Below are 21,100 nucleotides of genomic sequence, written 5' to 3'. Positions count from 1 at the left end.
AGGGATGTTGAATTTTATGAAATGCTTTTTCTCCAACTATTGAGATGATCATGTGTTTTCTCCATTCTGTTAATGTGATGTATCATGTGTATTGATTTGCATATGTTGAACCATCCTTGCATCTGTTACATATACTTGACATAGGATCAAGTATAAATCCTAGTTGATTGTGGTGTATTATCATTTTGATTTGGCTGTGATTCTATTTAGTCATAAGCTTTTTTTGTTGGGAGACTTTTTGTTACTGATTCAATCTTGCTACTCATTACTGGTCCATTCAGGTATTCCATTTCTTCCTGATTCAATCTTGGTAGGTTTTATGTTTCCAGGAATTTATCCACTTCTCAGTTTTCTTTTTTTTTTTTTTTGAGACAGAGTCTCGCTGTGTCACCCAGGCTGGAGTGCAGTGGCGCCATCTTGGCTCACTGCAAGCTCTGCCTCCCGGGTTCACACCATTCTCCTGCCTCAGCCTCCCCAGTAGCTGAGACTACGGGCGCCCGCCACCACACCCAGCTAATTTTTTGTATTTTTAGTAGAAACGGGGTTTCACCATGTTAGCCAGGATGGTCTCGATCTCCTGACCTCATGATCCACCCGCCTTGGCCTCCCAAAGTGCTGGGATTACAGGCGTGAGCCACCGCGCCCGGCCCTAGGTTTTCCTATGTATAGTTGTTCATAATAATTTGATAATCTTTTCTATTTGTGTGGTATCAATTGTGATGTCTCCTTTTTCATTTCTGATTATTTGGGTGGTCTTCTCTTATTTTCTTGGCTAATCTCGCTAGCAGTTTATCAATTTTATCTTTTCCAAGAACCAACTTAATTCATTGATCCTTTATATTGTTTAGTCTACTTATCAATTTTATCTTTTCCGAGAACCAATTTAATTCATTGATCCTTTATATCCTTTAGTCTATTTCATTTAGTTCTGCCCTGATCTTTATTGTTTCTTCTGCTCATCTTGGGTTTTGTTTGTTCTTGCTTTTCCTGGTTCCTTGAAGTACATTGTTAGATTGTTAATTTGTAACCTTGCTACTTTTTGGATGTAGGCATTTATTACCATAAGCTTCTCTTAGTGTTACTTTTGCTGCATCCCACAGGTTTTGGTATGTCATGTTTCCATTTTCATCTGTTTCAAAAATTTTTTCTCCACTTCTGTCCTAATTTCTTTGTTGACCCAATGGTCAGTCATCCAGGAGCATGTTGTTCAATTTCCACGTATTTACACTCTCCAAAGTTACTCTTGGTATGGATTCCTGGTTTTATTCCATTGTGGTCTGAGAAGATACATGATACATTGATTTAAAAAAATTTGTTGAGGCTTGCTTTGTAGCTTAACATATGGTCTATTCTGGAGAATGTTCTATGTGCTGATGAAATGAATATATATTCTGCAGTTATTAGATACAACGTTATGTAAATATCTGACAGGTCTATTTGTCTAAAGTCCAGTTTAAATTCAATGTTTCTTGATTTTCTGTCTAGGTGATCTAATACTGAGAGGGGGATATTGAAATTCCCCATTATTGTATTACTGTCTATCTCTCTCTTTAGACCTAGTAATATTTGCTTTGTTATTAATCTGGGTGCTCCAGTGTTGGGTGCACATATATATATTTAGAATTGTTATATCCTCCTCCAGGCCTAGCATGGTGGCTCATGCCTGTAATCCCAGCACTCTGGGAGGCTGAGGCAGGCATATCACTTGAGGCCAGGAGTTCCAAACCAGCCTGGCCAAACCCTGTCTCTACTAAAAAATACAAAAATTAGCTGGGTGTGGTGATGCATGCCTGTAGTCCCAGCTACTCAGGAGGCTGAAGAACGAGAATCACTTGAACCTGGGAGATGGCGGTTGCAGTGAGCTGAAATTGCACCACTGCCCTCCAGCCTGGGCAACAGGGTGAGACAGTCTCGATAAATGAATGAATGGGAAATCCCACTTCAAAAAGACTTAATTTCCAAACTGCTTGTATGAGGGATGAAGTTATCAGTTTTAACACTGTATTGAAAAGGTCATTACAGCATTACCAAAAATGCTCCTGCATATCTATTCCTACTTTTAATAGAGTACATTATATACAAAAGAATGACTTATGTTTGTGTACTGTAGTATCATTTGACTGTGGCAAATCACTATTATTTGTTACAAACATGCTAAAGATATTGGTAATGATAAATTTTTCAGTGGTAAAAATTCAGAATATTTAAACCTCCATTCAAATGCTAACTCTTCTTAAATCATATCTAAACAGTGTTTGCTGGCTTTCTTTGTAAGTTGCGTATAAACTTCACACAGAGGATCTACTACCACTGCCTGCATCGTTGGGCACCTATTCCCCAAGTGTGACAAATTTGGTAATTTTCAGTGTGTATCATGAGGCAACAATGGCTGGGAAGCCCTATTTTATACCATATGCAATAAAATGGGAGGTATGGGTAACATGAAAAATGTTAAGAGTCTTCATTTAGACCTTTCTGGTATACTTTGATAATAACCATGAAATGGTTATTCGAAGGGTATACATTTTCCTAAAAGGCTTATGCTATGAGAGAAAAGATAAACTTGAAACTTAGAAAACATTTTGTTCTCTGGGTATTATACACATAAGCCTATGATAATCTAGTAATTCATGTGTCCAAATAATTTGTTCAAATTTTATTTTCTCTCACACATATAATTTATTTTATAATGACTATTGTAACCATTACCAATTTCAATTTCAAATAATGAGAGACATTAGTTGATTTTTTTTTGCTGATTTTATTATACTATATAGATTTGTATTTCTTGTGATCTGAGAAACATCAAAATTCTATTTTAAATTTGTTCTTAAAAATATACAATATTGCACTTTAATTTTTGGCAGCTTAACAGGAATGAATGAGTACAAAAAAATCATACAAGAAACTACAATTTTTATTTTGCTTTATAATAAGAGCTTTGTGTAAAAACAAAACTTACAGTAGTGCCAAATAAACCAAATATTTACAGTGTAGATATTAAAGTCTTACCTCTAAAGGAAGATTCAGTGTATTGGATGTAAATATTAATATAAGAAAAGCACACTGCCACCCCCACTGCCCAATTCTGCTAAACACTTTTAAGCCAAAGAATATTGGTGAGAAATGCTTTCGTGATTTCTTTCTCAAGACATACATGGAAGGGATGCTTGCTCTTGGAGCATCTAATGTGGGTCATTAAACTTTTACAAAAATGTTTCCTACATAACTTAAAAAAACCTCTACTCTAAGCCAAGAATCCAAGGTAAGCTTATTTTTAATTTTTTAAAGTTCTTCTGTTTTTTTTTTTTTTTTTTTTTTTTTTTTAAATAAATAGAAATGAGGTGTCCCTACATTGCCCAGGCTGGTCTTGAACTCGTGGGCTCAACTGATCCTCCTGCCTTGGCCTCCCAAAGTGCTGGGATTTTATAGGCATAAGCCACCATGCCCAGCCAGTTATTCTCCTTTACTTTTATAAGCATGTAAGTTAGTTGGTAGGTTACAATTTTAAGGTCTGTTTCCTGCACTTTTTCTAAGATATATTGAATTGGATACTGAATACACATCTGCCTGATTTTCAGCTTTTGTTACATTGCAATAAAACTATATACATTTACACTGACCCACAATTTGTTTTTTTCTTTTTTTTTTTTCTTAACTAGGGTCTCGCTCTGGCACCCAGGCTGAAAAGTGCAGTGGCACGATTTCAGTTCACTGCAACTTCCATCTCCTGGGCTCAAGTCATCCTCCAACTTCAGCCTCCAGAGTAGCTGGGACTAAAGATATGTGCCACCATGTCTGGCTAGTTTTTGTATTTTTTGTAGAGATAGGGTTTCGCCACGTTGACCAGGATGGTCTCAAACTCCTGAGCTCAAATAATCTGCCTGCCTCGGCCTCCCAGGATGCTGGGATTATAGGCATGAGCCACCATGCCTGGCTGTTATTTTACTTTTTAATTCCCAATTAGGCAAATACTCTAGAAAGCTCAATTTTTTATTTTACTTAACCAATTAGGAAAAGAGCTTTGAAATACCTATTTGCAAAAGCAAATACAAAGATTTAGAATGACTTAATAGCATACTAAACATTCAAAAGATGAACAGAACATAAACACAATGTAATATAAATATATGACAGAGAGACATTCATTTTTGGTACCACCTCAAAAAATCCAGCAGTACATTTCATTACCCTTCAGATCTTTGGGAATACTTAAAAATCCTAACCATTAAACTTTTTCTTTTCCTTCAGAGGAAAAATAATCCACAAAGTAGAATTGGTATTTCAAAAACAAATAATTTCTTTTTGTTACTTATTTTTTTTTTGAGATGGAGTTTCCCTCTTGTTGCCCAGGCTGGAGTGCAATGGCGCGATCTCGGCTCACAGCAACCTCCGCCTCCTGGGTTCAAGCGATTCTCCTTCCTTAGCCTCCCAAGTCGCTGGGATTATAGGCATGCGCCACCATGCCCCGCCAATTTTGTATTTTTAGTGGAGACAGGATTTCTCCATGTTGGTCAGGCTGGTCTCGGACTCCTGACCTCAGGTGATCCACCCACCTCAGCCTCCCAAAGTGCTGGGATTATAGGCGTGAGCCACCGCGCCCGGCCTGTTACTTCTTAAATGATCTGCAGAATAAAGTTATTCCAATTGTTAACTAGCAGCCAATGTATTCATTATGCTTTTACACTTTGATCATACCATGAACCAAATATTTCGAACAGTGATTTATCATGGAAAAATACGGTTTCTTCTTAAACAACCATGTACCAATTGCATAGTTTTGATGTGATAACAAAAGCCATAGTAAAGAGTTACAAAGGTATTAATATATGTTAGCTGAACTGAAATTGACTGTTAAAAAACAGTCTATCTTGGGTAGATGTTAGTGTAAACTTAGAGGGAAAAAACAGTCAATAGCAAAAAAGGTTTCTTTAAAAATAGGTTAATGCTAAGAATAAGAGCTTTTAAATTTTGTTTAAAAATAAGCTTATTAAACAAGAATATAAATTTTAATCAAAACAGCTCTTTGAAATGCCCTATTTTTCTTGCACATAGCAGAAAATACATTTTTTCAGTTTTCATCATTACATGTAAAAATGAGGCACTAATTATACATATTTGAATAAATTCACATGAATAGAAGTTTCAGTCCCATCTATAGACTTATTTTGCTCCATGGTTTCTGAATGGCAAACTGTTCACAAAAATAAGTCTTCTGAAGGAGGCGCATAAGAGAAACCAACGAATGCATCATCTGCCTCCAATACACTGGCATTCACTATAGAATAGTCAGAAGATACACACACAGAATATGGAACTGTTTCTTCTGTAAATGCTGTGTCAAAGTTTCTGATATCATCTGGTCCAGCCTAAAACATCAAAAGCACAGTATTATTCATCTTAGCTTTTCTTTCATTAATTTAATTCTTTATTTATTTTTTTGAGACAGGGTCTTGCACTGCCACCTGTGCTGGAGTGCCAGTGGAGCGATCTTGGCTCACTGCAACCTCCACCTCCTGGGTTCAAGCAGTTCTCCTGCCTCAGCCTCCTGAGTACCTGGGATTATAGGCACCCACCCACTGCGCCCAGCTAACTTTTTGTATTTTTAGTAGAGACAGGGTTTCACCATGTTGGTCAGGCTGACATGGTGACCTCATGATTCACCTGCCTCAGCCTCCCAAAGTGCTGGGATTACAGGCGTGAGCCACTGCGCCTGGCCCAATTTAGTCTTTTATTACAACTCCTTTATGAATTTGTGTGTTTATTGCTGGCAAGTTTAGATGTCTTCCTAATTCATTCCCTTGAAACACTTTTCTGTTTTTCCTTTCCTGACCTTGATTATTTAGGTGAAGTTATCTGTCCTTCTGAAACAGGGGTGTCCAATCTTTTGGGTTCCCTGGGCCACACTAAAAGAAGAATGGTCTTGGACCACCCTCACTAACACTAACAATAGCTGATGAGCTAAAAAGCAAACAAAAAAATGCAAAAAAACTCTCAATGTTTTATAGAAAGTTTAAGAATTTGTGTTGGGCCGCATTCAAAACCACCCTGTGCCGCATGCAGCCCACAGGCCGTGGGTTGAACAAGCTTGTTCTAACAGTTAAGGTTCTTTTTGAGTTGGGGGAGGAGAGAGAAAGGTAAGGAAGGCTCACAAACAGAGATTCATTGTTAATTTACATCTCAAGGCTTGTCACTGATCCCCTTTCTCTCTACCCATCACTGCCTCACTACACCCAAGTTTAGAAAAAGGTCTCAGGTAGGTTTTCAGGATAGCATTTTGTATTTGCATTTCCATAAAATGCCTATCCATCTGGTTTCTCAATTATGGGTAGGTAAAGCCTTCTGATGAAGAAATGAAGCAGTTATAAGTAAAATTATAATTTTGTTATCAGTTATTTAATTAGGTTATTGGTTATAAGCAAAATTGTGAAAGATGACTCTTACTGTGCTACAGAGAATGTCATAAAGCATTTGACTAGGGCATCTTAGCTCTGGAGGGCTACGAAGTCCTGATATGAAAATTAAGCATGATGGCTGCTTAAGCTCATAGACAGTCATTCTTAATTTTCCTTTACAAATCTGATGCAAGCTAATAGACTCTACCTTTCCTACACACACACACACACACACACACACACACACAATTTTGAGACAGGGTGTCATCCTGTAGCCCAGGATGGAATGCAGTGGCACAATCACAGCTCACTGCAGCTTCCACCTCCTGGGCTCAAGGGATCATCCTGCCTAAGCCTTACCCAAGTAGCTGGGACCACAGGCATATGTCACTATACCTGGCTTATTTTTTATTTTTAGTGGAGTCGAGGTCTCACCATGTTGTCCAGGCTGGTCTTGAACTCCTGGGCTCAAGCAATCCTCCCACCTCAGCCTCCCAAAGTGCTGAGATTACAGCCATGAGCCGCCATGCCCAGCCCCAATATATTTATAGACAAAAACTAGGATACAAATTCAGGTGATTCACTCTTAAAAAGTCCATCCCTGGTCGGGCACGGTGGCTCACGACTGTAATCCCAGCACTTTGGGAGGCCTAGGCGAGCGGTTCACGAGGTTAGGAGATCGCGACCATCCTGGCTAACAAGGTGAAACCCCGTCTCTACTAAAAAAATACAAAAAATTAGCCGGGCCTGGTGGCAGGTGCCTGTATTCCCAGCTGCTCAGGAGGCTGAGGCAGGAGAATGGCGTGAACCTGGGAGGCGGAGCTTGCAGTGAGCCGAGATCGCGCCATTGCACTGCAGCCTGGGCGACAGAGCAAGACTCCGTCTCAAAAAAAAAAAAAAAGTCCATCCCTGAATTTCTAGGTTATTTCTGCTCTACAGGGAAGGGAACCCTTAAAATGTTCAAGTCATTAAGTCTAACTGAGGGTGCACTCATAGAAATTCAGAGCAGATATTACAAGCAAAGGATAATAGCCTCGTACATCTACAGACTGAGCAGAGACCACAAAAACCCAGAATGCTAGATCCTCCCATATGAGAAAATCCCCCATAGAGACAAAGAATGCTAGAAATTTTATATGTATGTATGCATGTATGTATTTTTCCTCATCAAATTCTTATATACAATCCTTCAAGCATGGGCTCTTGAATTCTGGCTACAAAATTTGCTAGCTGTCTTTTTTTTGAGACAGAATCTCATTCTGTTGCCCAGGCTGGAGTGCAGTGGCATGATCTTGGCTCACTGAAACCTCCACTTTCCAGGTTCAAGCAATTATCATGCCTCAGACTTCTGAGTAGCTGGGACTACAGGTATGTGCCACCATGCCCAGCTAATTTTTGTATTTCTAGTAGAGACAGGGTTTCGCCATGTTGGCCAGGCTGGTCTCGAACTTCTGACCTCAAGTGATATGCCTGTCTTGGCCTCTCAAAGTGCTGGGATTACAGTTGTGTAATTCGTTATATAAACTACTCTATCTCTATGAGCTTGTTTCTTCTTCCATAAAGTAATAATACTATCACCTACCTCCTCAGGTTGTTGCAAGCATCTGATGTGTTAATAAATAAAATTTCCCGAATGTAACATGTAGAAGGTACTCAAATGATGGCAATGTTCTCTGACTTGCCTTTATAATGCCCTCATGGCTCATGGCTGATACTGACAGGAATAATACAGGCTGAGCATCCCAAATCCAAATTGCTCCAAAATCCAAAAATTTTGAGCATCTACATGACAGTCACTGGAGCATTTTGAATTTCAGATTTTCAGATTTGGGATGCTCAATCACTAAGTAAATCCCAAAATCCAAAAAACAATTCCAAATCTAAAACACTTCTGGTCCCAAACATTTCAGATAAAGGATACTCAACCTGTACTATGTGCTTTATTAAGAGTGAGGGCGGGCCAGGCACGGTAGCTCATGCCTGTAATCCCAGCACTTTGGGAGGACGAGGCAGGCGGATCATGAGGTCAGGAGATTGAGACCATCCTGGTTAATACGATGAAACCCCATCTTTACTAAAAATACAAAAAATTAGCCAGGCATGGTGGCAGGCACCTGTAGTCCCAGCTACTTGGGAGGCTGAGGCAAGAGAATCACTTGAACCCAGTAAGTGGAGGTTGCAGTGAGCCAAGATCGTGCCACTGCACTCCAGCCTGGGTGACAGAGCAAGACTCTGTCTCAATCAATCAATCAATAAATGAAATGAAATTTTATGTAGTCAAATCTACCAACGTTTTTCTCTTATGGCTTTTGGGTCATGCTTTAAAAAGTGACAGAGCAAGACTCCATCTCAAAAATAAATAAATAAATAAAAACAAACAAACAAAAAAAAAGAGTGAGGGCTCTGCCCATCTCTACTAAAAATACAAAAAGCAGCCGGGTGTGGTGGTGCACACCTGTAGTCCCAGTTACTTGGGAGGCTGAGGCAGGGGAATAGCTTAAACCTGGGAGGCGGAGGTTTCAGTGAACCAAGATAACGCCACTACACTCCAGCCTGGGCAACAGAGCAAGACTCTGTCTCAATCAATCAATCAATAAATGAAATTTTATGTAGTTAAATCTACCAACTTTTTTCTCTTATGGCTTCTGGGTCGTGCTTTAAAAAGCATTCTTCACTTAAAGATTATACACAAAAATATTATCTTAGGTCTTGCAAGGGTTACTTTTAGGTGCCTGGAATAGGTGTGACTACAGGTGCGTGCCACCAAACCCAGCTATTTTTCACTTTCTGTTGTTGTTGTTGTTAAGAGACAGGGTCTTGCCATGTTGCCCAGGCTGGTCTGGAACTCCTGGGCTCAAAAAATCCACCCACCTGAGCCTCACAAAGTACTGGGATTACAGGTATGAGCCACTGTGTTCAGCCCATACCTAGGTTTTAATTCTTCAGAGGGTTTGGGAATGCGTATCAAGGACCTAACACAATGCTGGGTACACGGGGGCACGCACTAGAAGCTAATTCCTTTTTTCTCCCCTCTACTTGGAAATGTACAGCATAACTATGTCCTGGTACTAATACACACCCTCACTCCAATCTGTCCTTTCCAATCCCCTGTATTTTCATAGTATTTCCCTTCCTATCACATCTAATCCCTTAACACTTAGCTAGTGTTAACAACCATTAAAAAGAGTGATTCATTGACCCAGCAATGAATATTTTCTTTCAGCTTACAGAATTGTTAGAATGATGCCAGCCTCTCCCCAGGTCCAGACCCACCCCTCAGATGTGGGTTCTGAATGACCCACTTGGAGCATGGCCAAGCCACTCCTAGCACAGCTGCATACCACATCTACCCCCTCAGGGCAGGACTATGCCATACTTTTAAATTTAGGGATTATTTTCTATGCTATACTTTTACTTTAAGGACTTTTTGGGGGGAACCTCTAATTTGAAATGTTGGTGAGCCCTCTCCCACCAAGCAGTCAATTTTGTTTTCATACTTTTCCAAAATTTTATACATAATAAACAGAAATTCCTAAAGCAGGGACTGAGGCCACAGAACTGTAAACTATTAGCTATGCAGAATAGTCGGTATTTCAAAAATGGAGTGAAAAACCTGAGCAATTTGTATTCCAAGAGATGCCAAAATGAAACCAGCAACAAAGTGAGTTTTTCTGAGGATTAAAGTGGAGGCAAGGATCAAAACCTGGATGTATCCAACATAGAATGGAATGTTAGGATATGCTTCATAGTAACTTAGAGGATTTCAGATGGAGCTTCAGTGAAATCCTATACGAATATGGCTTATTTTGGAGGTACTTCTTTTGTGTTAGTTGTTCTGAAATGGTATAATGAGAAATCTTTCAAAGTGTCAAAAACTACTTGTTGATGAATTTTATAGCAAAAAAAGATTAAAATATAATAATGTACCCATTCATTGTATTAACCCATTTTAGGCCACTGCTCTTATCCTTTCTCTATCAGCTGCTGAGAGAATAAAATTAAGCAACCAAATCTTATTAGGATAAATTAAACATTTAGCAGTATAACCTCAAGTTTGTGGGCTAAAAAAGAGAATCCAGAATGCGTTTTTACCCATTGTAAACAGAGAAATAAACTACTTCGAGTCCTTTTTTAATGTAGACTAGTTGGACATGTATAATTGAAGTAAATATTTTATGCAACCTGTTAGATTTTGTAATAATTCTCACTAACTGCTAGCAACATTCATCATAGAAATACTGAAGCTTAGCATGGTCAATAACCCCACACTCTCTTTTCCTAGTAACTACCCTATTAAAATATAAAACACTAAGCAGACTGGAAAATCAACTAATTTATTTTATTCACTGAAAGAATAAGCATCAAAGACTATTTCTGTCAACTGTTTTTCCCCCACAGATGCAACCGTAAGTTATTATGAGGCATCTGTTTTTTTGTCTCACATTACATATTTTAATTCCACAACACTGAATGCCTGATATACACTAAATATATAATTATTTAACTCTTCTCTTTATATATTTTATCCCCTTAACTGTAATTTTCTTGAAGACAGAGCCTATGTTCTACTTATTTGTGTTTTCTAACCAAGTTACCAATAAATATTTAATGGGAAAATTCCCAGAGGGAAAATGATTAAAAAAAAGATATTACTAACTAAATATCTACTGTGTGCAATGCACTCTGGTGCTTTACAAATGTTACCTGAATTAAACCTCACAGCTCATGTTGTGAAAGAAAAAATAAGTATAGAGAAGCTTAACTTCTAGTTAATCAGAGAAGAGCAGGGATCCAATGCTGGAGCTATCCATTTCCAATGTCGCTTAGGAGTCCCTAATTCAACATGCCTGATGATATATTTATTTGAATGTAATTAAATTCTGCTAAGATACTTAGTCTAAAGAGAAAAATAATTCTTAAGAGTCTTAGCTTCCTACCACAAACTCTACAAATTTGGGACCAAAATTATTCTTAATGGTGTCATTCCTGGATGCACTACATGAAATAAGTCAGTCTACAAATATTATGTATGTAGGTGTAAAATATTACACCTATTAATACCAGCTAGGAGCTATGTATAGAAATTAACCTTGAACAAAGCCTGATAGACTATTAAGTAATACTTTCCTGATCTCCTTACGTGCTCTAATTTATTAAAAAAGTATTCCTGGCCAGGTACGGTGGCTCATGCGTGTAATCCCAGCACTTTGGGAGGCCGAGGCGGGTAGATCATGAGGTCAAGAGATCAAGACCATCTGGCCAACATGGTGAAACCCCATCTCCACTAAAAATACAAAAATTAGCTGGGCGTGGTGGCGCACCCCTGTAGTCCCAGCTACTCAGGAGGCTGAGGCAGGAGAATATCCTGAACCAGGGAGGCAGAGGTTGTAGTGAGCCAAGATTGCACCACTGCACTCCAGCCTGGCGACAGAGCAAGACTGTCTCCAAAAAAAAAAAAAAAGGCCGGGCGTGGTGGCTCAAGACTGTAATCCCAGCACTTTGGGAGGCCGAGACGGGCGGATCACGAGGTCAGGAGATCGAGACCATCCTGGCTAACATGGTGAAACCCCGTCTCTACTAAAAAATACAAAAAACTAGCCGGGCGAGGTGGTGGGCGTCTGTAGTCCCAGCTACTCGGGAGACTGAGGCAGGAGAATGGCGTAAACCCGGGAGGCGGAGCTTGCAGTGAGCTGAGATCCGGCCACTGCACTCCAGCCTGGGAGACAGAGCGAGACTCCGTCTCAAAAAAAAAAAAAGTATTCCTTAAGTTTTACAGCAACATCAAAAAACTTAAATTCACCTATGATCTTAAAACTCCAAACCAATCTTGGTTTATATTCTATTCTAGTCCTTATCCCTTATTTTTACTGCTATAATTATAAGTCACAGAAATTGTAATTACCATGTTTTCATGTAACTTTATAAGGATTTTCTAAGTGTTTGCTCATTTTTATACAATTTAACAAGAAAAGACAATAGCACATAAGGAAACATAGAATGATGACTCTGGAATCATGCATATATTAGAATCCTGGCTCTACTACTTTTCATCCAGCTATGAGACATCTCTGAGCTTCTATTTCCTCATTTATAAAATGTGTAATAAGAAAAACAGTAAGTATTACTAAGTAATACTTATTAATAAGCTGGTAGCTTGAAGAGTAAATTATATATTATAACACATACAAAGTGTATATCCCTATACAAAGGCAGCTATCATTAGTTACTAACATCATTACTGGCCTACTGATGATTATTAACAATTTCTCTGTTGTTATATATTTACTGTATTTTCCAAAATTTTCCACCACTGTTAATAGTATAAAGCTCATCTACAATGTGGCTTTTTGCTTTAAACAAATTATCTTTAGGTGAAATGTTTCCATCAAATAGATTTAACAAGTCTAGCTAACACTAACATTTTAATAATACTATCCTATTGTTTTCCCAAAAAAGTAACAATTTACATTAATATTATTTTATTAATGTTTGTCTATACCTGTTTTTTTTTTTTTTTCCAATTTTATTTTGAGACAGGGTCTTGCTCTATCACCCAGGCTGGAGTGCAGTGGCGCAATTTTGACTCACTGCAATCTCCACCTCCTGAGTTCAAGTGATCCTCATGCCTCATACTCCCTAGTAGTTTGGGAGTGTAAAGGCATGCATCACCACACCCAGATAATTTTTTTTTTTTGTATTTTTAGTAGAGACAGGGTTTCGCCATGTTGGCCAGGTTGATCTTGAACTCCTGGCCTCAAGTGATCCACTCACCTCGGCCTCCCAAAGTGCTGGGAGTGATCTGCCCGCCTCAGCCTCCCAAAGTGCTGGGATTACAGGTGTGAGCCACCATGCCTGGCTGACTTATTGAGTTCATTCTTTTCTTACACATATTCCAAAGAAACACTTTACAATTACTGTCCTGGAAGATATTTTTATCAAGCTAATCTAACTATAATCTTACTGGTCTCCCCAAAGTTATCAGTTATACTAGACAACCCTGAGTGACATATTTTACAAATATTTAGGTAATGACTCCATTTAATTCAGGTGATTCTGAGATCTAGTCTCAAAATTATAATGAACTGCTATTATGTTTCACGATTTTAGAAAGGAAGATTTGGATATATACTTACCACATTAGGATTAAATGGTGGTGGAATCTTCTTTTGTACAAGGTCAGCCCAGCTGAGTGATTCAAAAAAAGGATGATTCTGAATTTCAAGCTGGAATATTAAAAAAATGTTTGACTAATGCTGAAGAATATATTAAGTACTAACTGCATAATTTTATGAAGCCACACTATTACTATTTTGCCCCTCAATGACTCTTTTTAGGAACATGTGTATGTTATTTGTGTAGCAAAATGATGTTATTCATGTAAGCAATAGAAAGACTGAAAAAAGTTACTTAGAATGATCTACTTAAACTTAAGTTGTATTCTCTTCACAGTCAGTTTCCTCACTGGTAAAATGGGGATAACATTTCTGCCCTAAATACTTCAGGGGAAGTAGGTTTTAAGGATCAGTGTAAAGTATAGATATAAAGTGCTATGAAAAGAATAAAGCACTACAGAGGTACAAAGAATTAGTGTTATTACTGGAGGTGGGGGGGTGAAGAAGTTGGGCAGAGAGCTTTATACAGTAGAATAGAAATAAAATCTGTCATGAGTTCTACTAATAAAAAAATATCCCACTCAGGGTTGGTATTACCAAACAACGGCACAGTATTGACTCTAGCTTTTTTTCCTTCAAGGTGCCATGGGAGTGTATAAAGCAGGATCCAATCTAATTTGGTGGGTTAAAAAAGACTTCTTGGAGAAAATGGTATCTCATGAGAGGTCTGAAAAATGAGTAAGAATTCAGCCAGACAAAAGAATGGGGAGAGCATGTTCCAGAAAGGCTCTGAGGTGGCATAAAGGTTAGTATGGTCAAGAAAATGAGAGTCCAATATGGCTGCAGTGTAGGGAAGGATGGGACTGTCACATAAGGTGAAGCTCAAGAGCTAAACCGGCTGTATCATATCAGGTCTATGTTAAACATTTTGGATTTTGCTCTAAGGTCGCAAGAAGCCATCAAGGGGATTTAGTCATGAGAATGTCATAACTGTTTTTTTTTGTTTGTTTTTTAAAGCATCAGGTTGGTGAGAAATGTTTTTTAAACCACCACCCTGGGCCAGGCGCAGTGGCTCACACCTATAATCCCAGTACTCCGGAGGGCCGAAGTGGGAGGATCACTTGAACCCAGGAGTTCAAACCCAACCTGGGCAATACAATGAGACTCCCCCATCTCTACAAAATAGTGTGGTGGCACGCACCTGTAATCCAGCTATTTGGGGGCTGAGGTGGGAGGATCATTTGAACCTGGGAAGTTGAGGCTGCAGTGAGCCGCGATAACACCACTACAACTCCAGCATCGGCGACAAAGCAAAACCCTGTCTCAAAAAAAAAAAAAAAAAAATCCCCCAAAACACCACCCTGGCTACAGGGAGAATTAGATTGAAGAGTCAGGACCAGATAAAGGAAAAGCAGCTACCACTGTAACCAGACTAAAGAAGACAAATAGTAGGAAAAGAGTAGCAGCAGTGGGGCTAGAAAGAAATGTCTGGATATGGGAAAGATTCAGGCAGCAAACGGAACAGGACCTGGCTGTTTGTTGAATATGGAAGTAAGGAAGAGAGAAGACTCAAGAATGCCTCTCAGATTTCTGGCCTGAACAGCCACATGGACAGTGATGTCCTTTAATACGAAAGGGAGCATAGGGGGACAATAGCGGCATTTGAGGTACTCTCAAGAACTCCAAGTGGCGGTGGTGAGCAGGCAGATACTATGTAAGTCTAGAGTTTAGAAGAGAGGGCTGAAGAGTAAAGAAAAGATATAAATGTGTGAGATGAAAACACATAGATAACTAAAGCCATGGGATCAATTGAGATTGCCCAGGAAGACAGCACAGAAGAAAAGAGGGTTTAGGACAACAGGGCACCGCAACACTTGAAGGTTGAAAAGGAGCTTACACAGGAGGTAATGGAGAATGGTCCAGAAATACAGAAAGAAAAGCCTGAGATGAGACGTATGTGTGCTCTTGCAAAAGCCTAGGGAACAGGAGAGTGTTGCCAAGTTTAAATGCTGCTGAGGGCGGCGTAAGTTGAGGAAAAGTATCCAGCAATTCTCCTGGCTATTTTGTGGTAGACTGAGAAATGAAAGAGCTTGGGAAAGGGAGACTGAACAAAGAAAACTTTCAACAAGTTTGGCTAAGAAGGGAAGAAGATAGAGTAGTACCTCTCAGGAGATTTGTAAGACTGAGGGTTTTTTTTGGCTTAAGAAGCAACAGATTTGATAACATTTAATTACTGACTGGAAGGAACCAGAAAAAAGGGAGCAATTATTTGTGCAAAACAAACAAACAAGCAAGAACAGGGTTCCTTACAAATGGACAGGATCTAGTGCACAGGTGGAAACAGACCTTTTCCACTACAACAGGAGGAAGGAAATGACAGGATCCTGCAGGTTTATATAGGCCTGTGGATTTGATAACAGGAAGCTAAGTTAGCTCCACTCTGATGATTCTATTTTCCTTACAAAACAGAAGGCAAGATCATCTGTTAAAAGTGAAGAAGAAGAAAGGGCATCTGGGAAGTCTGGAGAGAAGGTGTGAAATAGTTTATACAGAGAGGAGGAGAGTAAGCTACACAGAGAAACAGAGTATTACCAGACAGTGGGGAAGCACAGACAAGGTTCACAGTGCTTCCAATAAGCCCAGTTTGTTACTTTCTTTAGCACTGTTCAGCAGCCCACGAGATGATAGTTGGATTCATCTAGAGCTGCAATCTCCGTCAATGAATTCAATAAATGGACCAAGGGACAAGGAGGTGTGAAACATTAGCAAGACTGTCTGGAACAACGGAAAGGAAGTTGTTGGCAGAGCTACCAGCTGAACTGGGGAGCGGGGGGTAGAGCAGTAGCAGCAAAGTCTTTTATTCACAGCTCAGGTTCAAGACCGATAAGCAGCCTCCAAGAATATCTGAGAAAGCAATTTAGAAGTTCATATTCCTTAATATTTTGTGCATTTACTGACACACTAACATAATGCCAGTAACTACACTACAAATTTAATTACTCTGATTTGAAACAAACATGCAGATTCCCTAATTATATCAAGGAGGTCTCACCAAATTCCAAAAAAAAAAAAAAAAGTGATTCAGCGTTCAAGGCAAAAGACATTACCTCATGCAGACAAGAGGCACTTAACAAATTCCTGCCAAAGGAAATGATTTAGATGTTTAGATAGTCCCAAACCCTCAACAAAAAGCTTACTAGTTGGTTAGTCTCTGTGTTATTAGTTCATGAAAATGTTAGTATTATTTAGCAATAAAAACAGCAAAAGTAAGTTTAGGTAGTGAAAATATGCCACACAACACTTTTTAAAAAGAAGGGGAGGGGAATTTGTAATAAATGAAAATCAAGTAAATAACAGGGTGCGAAAGTGTATGTGGTGGACAGGGCGAAAGTGCATGCAAGAGAAAATGCTTTAAATACTATATAGTTTTATATAAATACAGGAGAAAACTATGGGGACGAGTATGCTTTTTTTCCATGTTGCTATTCTCCTCGTGTTGTATTCATTCAATTAAACACCATATAAAATAAAGCTTTATTTCCAAATTTTAAATAAGCTTAAATAAAGCTGGAGCTGGGAAAGCTGTTACATACAAAGTCTTCCTTGGCACCAAGTCGATTTTGCCTGTCTTTTTCTAGGAGTTCTTCCAGAATGGACCAGGCTGTAAGGCTCACTCCTGGCCTCAAACTTAGGGGTTTGTGAAGGATATTGTCATACATTTCAGCAACATCTCGGCAATAAAAAGGAGGCTGGGAAAAAAAAAAAGCAAAATAAAACTTAGTGGTAAACAAATTATGCGAAAATGGGGTTAAAATGGCTTTGATCTTGAGGGAGCAGTCAGTTGAAAAAATGTACGGACCTTTTAGGTCGTGCAGATACCTGCAGTGTGGCTTCTTGAAGCAAAGAGATTCTAAAACCCAACACATCACAGAGCTTAATAAGTGTTTACTGAATGAATTAGGGCCAGTTTGTTCAATACCACCTTGTAGACAGCTGTTAAATTATATACAACTTGTAGTAGTATCTGTTTTAGAGAAAATGACCAACCTTATCGTACGCATAATGACAGAATCATTGGAAATGGAAGTTCAAGACAGATCAAACATTAATTTCAGACTTGGGAATAAACTCACTAAAACAAAGGAATTTCTAGTAGAGATGGAGGCCTGTAGATATTATGTTCCTTAGGTACTTACGACAGAGATAATATTATGACTATACTTTGCAGAATTAAAAATGCTACCGTGACAGCCAAAAGACTTGGGGTATGGCTTCAACACAAGCATTAGCTAATCATCTAATTATAAAGATTTAAGGTAAAAATAAAGGCCAGGCATGGTGGCTCACACCTGTAATCCCAGCACTTTGGGAGGCTGAGGTGGGCAGATCACTTGAGGCCAGGAGTTCAAGACCAGCCTGGGCAACATGGTGAAACCCTGTCTCTACCGAAAATATAAAAAACCAGCCAGGCATGGTGGTGTACGCCTATAGTCCTATCTACTCAGGAGACTGAGGCACGAGAATCGGTTGAACCTCGGAGGCGGAGAATGCAGTGAGCTGAGATTGTGCCACTACACTCCAGCCTGGGTCACAGAGTGAGACCCCATCTCAAATAAAATAAATAAATAAACAAACAACTTTTGAGAAAAAAAAATGAGCTGTACAGGTTTCTGTATTCTGGGAATAAGAGGAAGGAAGATTATCATGCTACTCAGGTTCTATCTGCAAGGTAACCTGAGTAGCATGATATGTAACCTACAAAACTACTTCCTTTTGAATTAATGTATCCAGAGCACCAGAAACATTTTTCCAAAGGGGGAATTACCATGTAAAATGTTACTGTTTATTTTTTTTTTCCCAAAAAAACTCCCAATTTATTCACCAGAGGACTGGCCTCTAATATTTTACCCTTGTGGGTTTGTTTTTAACCTCTTAAATATTAGTTACTAGTATTTTTATAAAATAAGATGAATCTGACCTAAAACATTAAATTGACATTTTTTTCTTTTTAGTCTCCTTTTGTAAAAATTAGAAAAGTAATATATGCTTGTAACAAATCTAGACAATACAGAAGTTTACAAAATAAAAAGTGAGGCCAGGCACAGTGGCTCACACTGGAAATCCCAGCACTTTGGGAGGCTGAGGCGGGCAGATCACTAGAGCTCAGGAGTTTGAGACCAGCCTGGGCAACATGGCAACACCCTGTCTCTACTAAAAATACAAATAAATAAATAAATAAATTAGCTAGGCGGGGTGGTGCACACCTGTAGTCCTAGCTACTCAGCAGGCTGAGGTGTGAGAAGCATCAGAGCCTGGGAAGTCAAGGTTGCAGTGAAGGAAGTCCACTGCACTCCAACCTGAGCAACACAGTGAGACACTGTCTCAAAAAAAAAGTAAAAATAATAAAGTATACATAGTTTTTAAAGTTAAGGGAGTTTTATAGGCTTGTCACTTTTCCTTTGTGTAGGAAAGAAAAAGCTTATCTTTTAAAATATAACTTTTTTTTTGTTTTTTGGTCTTTTTTGAGATGGAGTCTCGCTTTGTTGCCCACGCTGGAATGCAGTGGCATGATCACCACTCACTGCAACCTCCGCCTCCCCGGTTCAAGTGATTCCCCTGACTCAGCCTCCCAAGTATCTGGGATTATAGGGGCACGCCACTGTGTCAGGTTAATTTTTGTATTTTTAGCAGAGATGAGGTTTTGCCATGTTGGCAAGGCTGGTCTTGAACTCCTGATCTAAGGTGATCTGCCTGCCTTGGCCTACCAAAGTGCTGGGATTACAGGCGTGAGCCACTGCTGCTGGCCAAAATAAAACTTCATTTTAAAACAATCAGTAAAAGTTTGATTAATAAAATATATGTTTCAAATGTCCTCTTTTGAATCAACTGCATTTTATGTGCAATGATATGTTTTCAAAGTCCTCTAAATAAATTAGAAGGATTCTGAAATATGAAGATGGCAAATAAACAGTGCTTAAAGGGAAATCAGGTATAAAGTGGTTTTCCAATGTTCTAAGTCAGCAGCATAACCAGACAACTAGATCTTTTGACATGCAGGTCACAGTCAAGGGCAAAGAAGAGATGATGTTGGCTTTCACAGGAATCTATCATTTGAAACTAGCAAGATAAAACAAATGCTCTGAAATGTACTTCATGTTCTAAATTTCACTGTAAGCTCCACAGTTTTCAATGAAAAGCAAATAGACACTCAGCTCAGGTCTTGGCTGACAGCAGCATTTAACATTAGCACTACACGTAGCAGCAACTTCAGGGATTTGCACATTGTTCCCAGCACAAGGCTGCTGGACACTTAGGGGACCACAAAGGGAGTCTAGAAACTGTTCTAAACATGTCATAAAGCCTACAGAAAAACATACATGTACTCTTATAAAGCTATTTGAGCTAACTAAAATGCCTACACTGTTTGCTTTGGGTTGGAATAATATTAACTCAATGTAGTGAAAAAACTTTATTCTTGTTAATCAGAAGTTCTGGCCAGCCTACGTGTCTTTAACTAAATAAGAACTGGGCAAACTGACTGCATAAACATTACTTTTTTTCAAGAAAAATTTTAAGACATGGTGTTTTCAGGGATGGGAATAGAGTGATCTTCAATGATGGGAAAAGCTGAGCACCTGTGTATTAATTAAATCTATTAAACAAAATAAAAGGCAAAAACCAAAAGACCTTATCTTCTGAAATACAGTAATTTATTGATAAATGCAAAAATCATTTTCTGTTCATTATCTTAAAATTAGAGTGATATTTGAGTAAACTGAATGGAATCAGATAATTTTAATATTACAACCAGGTGTCTATTTCTAAAAACGCCAGGGGGGTGAGAACATCTGAAATAGTTATTAGTATAACAGAGAAACAATTATATTAATTTTAAAAAACTGGTAACAAAATAAAAAGGGTTTTGTCCTTTTTTTTTTTTTTTGAGACAGAATCTCCCTCTGTCACCTAGGCTGGAGTGCACTGGTACAATCTTGGCTCACTGCAAACTCTACCTCCTGGGTTCAAGCGATTCTTGGGCCTCCGCCTCCCAAGCAGCTGGGACTACAGTATGCACCACCATAGCCAGATAATTTTTTTGTATTTTTAGTAGAGTTGGGATTTCGCCATGTTCCCCAGGCTGGTCTCAAACTCCTGGCCTCAAGTCTGCCCGCCTCGGCCTCCCATAGTGCTCAGATTACAGGGTGAGGCACCATGCCCAGCCTCTTTTTGTACTTTTTCCTAATGTGGTTTTGAGTTCATTAAACCGGCTATTACTGCTCTGTTAGTGTTATCTAAGTGTCCATGAGATTCTTAAGGCGGGAGAGAGACAGACAATCAAATCAATGAGAATACATTGGAATAAAGAGATACAGAAATACATACCAATCCATACAGCATTTCATACAGAACAGCCCCAAGGCACCACCAATCCACAGTATTGTCATAGGGCTGTTTTCTAATTACTTCAGGTGCAAGATACTATAGAAAAGAATAAAATATTAGAGTAACTTGGTAAACAAATCAAGACAAAATTTATAAATAATTGAGAAATTTAACAAATTTTAGTTGTTGCTATCATACTAAAACCAAATT

At 38.8% G+C, this 21,100-nt stretch overlaps 1 protein-coding gene across 36 annotated transcripts in view; it reads right to left on the bottom strand.

Moving 5' to 3' along the window:
• Positions 1–3,806: 3,806 nt before the first annotated feature.
• The window catches only part of SGK3 (serum/glucocorticoid regulated kinase family member 3), a 148,398-nt gene continuing 131,104 nt past the window's right edge, over positions 3,807–21,100 (bottom strand). For 28 of the 36 annotated variants that reach the window (XM_045398352.3, XM_073998878.1, XM_073998898.1 and 25 more), the window contains 4 exons: positions 20,891–20,986; positions 17,101–17,256; positions 13,529–13,618; positions 3,807–5,369 (listed from right to left, as the gene is read on the bottom strand). In XM_045398352.3, coding sequence (XP_045254287.1) covers positions 5,199–5,369; positions 13,529–13,618; positions 17,101–17,256; positions 20,891–20,986 — 513 coding nt within the window. In that variant the 3' untranslated portion in view covers positions 3,807–5,198. The remainder of the gene's footprint in view (positions 5,370–13,528; positions 13,619–17,100; positions 17,257–20,890; positions 20,987–21,100) is intronic. The other 8 variants (XM_073998884.1, XM_073998882.1, XM_065519311.2 and 5 more) reach the window with 2 other exon arrangements.

The sequence above is a fragment of the Macaca fascicularis genome, chromosome 8 (genome assembly GCF_037993035.2).
Source record: "Macaca fascicularis isolate 582-1 chromosome 8, T2T-MFA8v1.1".
Classification (NCBI taxonomy): Eukaryota; Metazoa; Chordata; class Mammalia; order Primates; family Cercopithecidae; genus Macaca; species Macaca fascicularis.
This window is presented reverse-complemented; position numbering and strand designations above follow the sequence as displayed.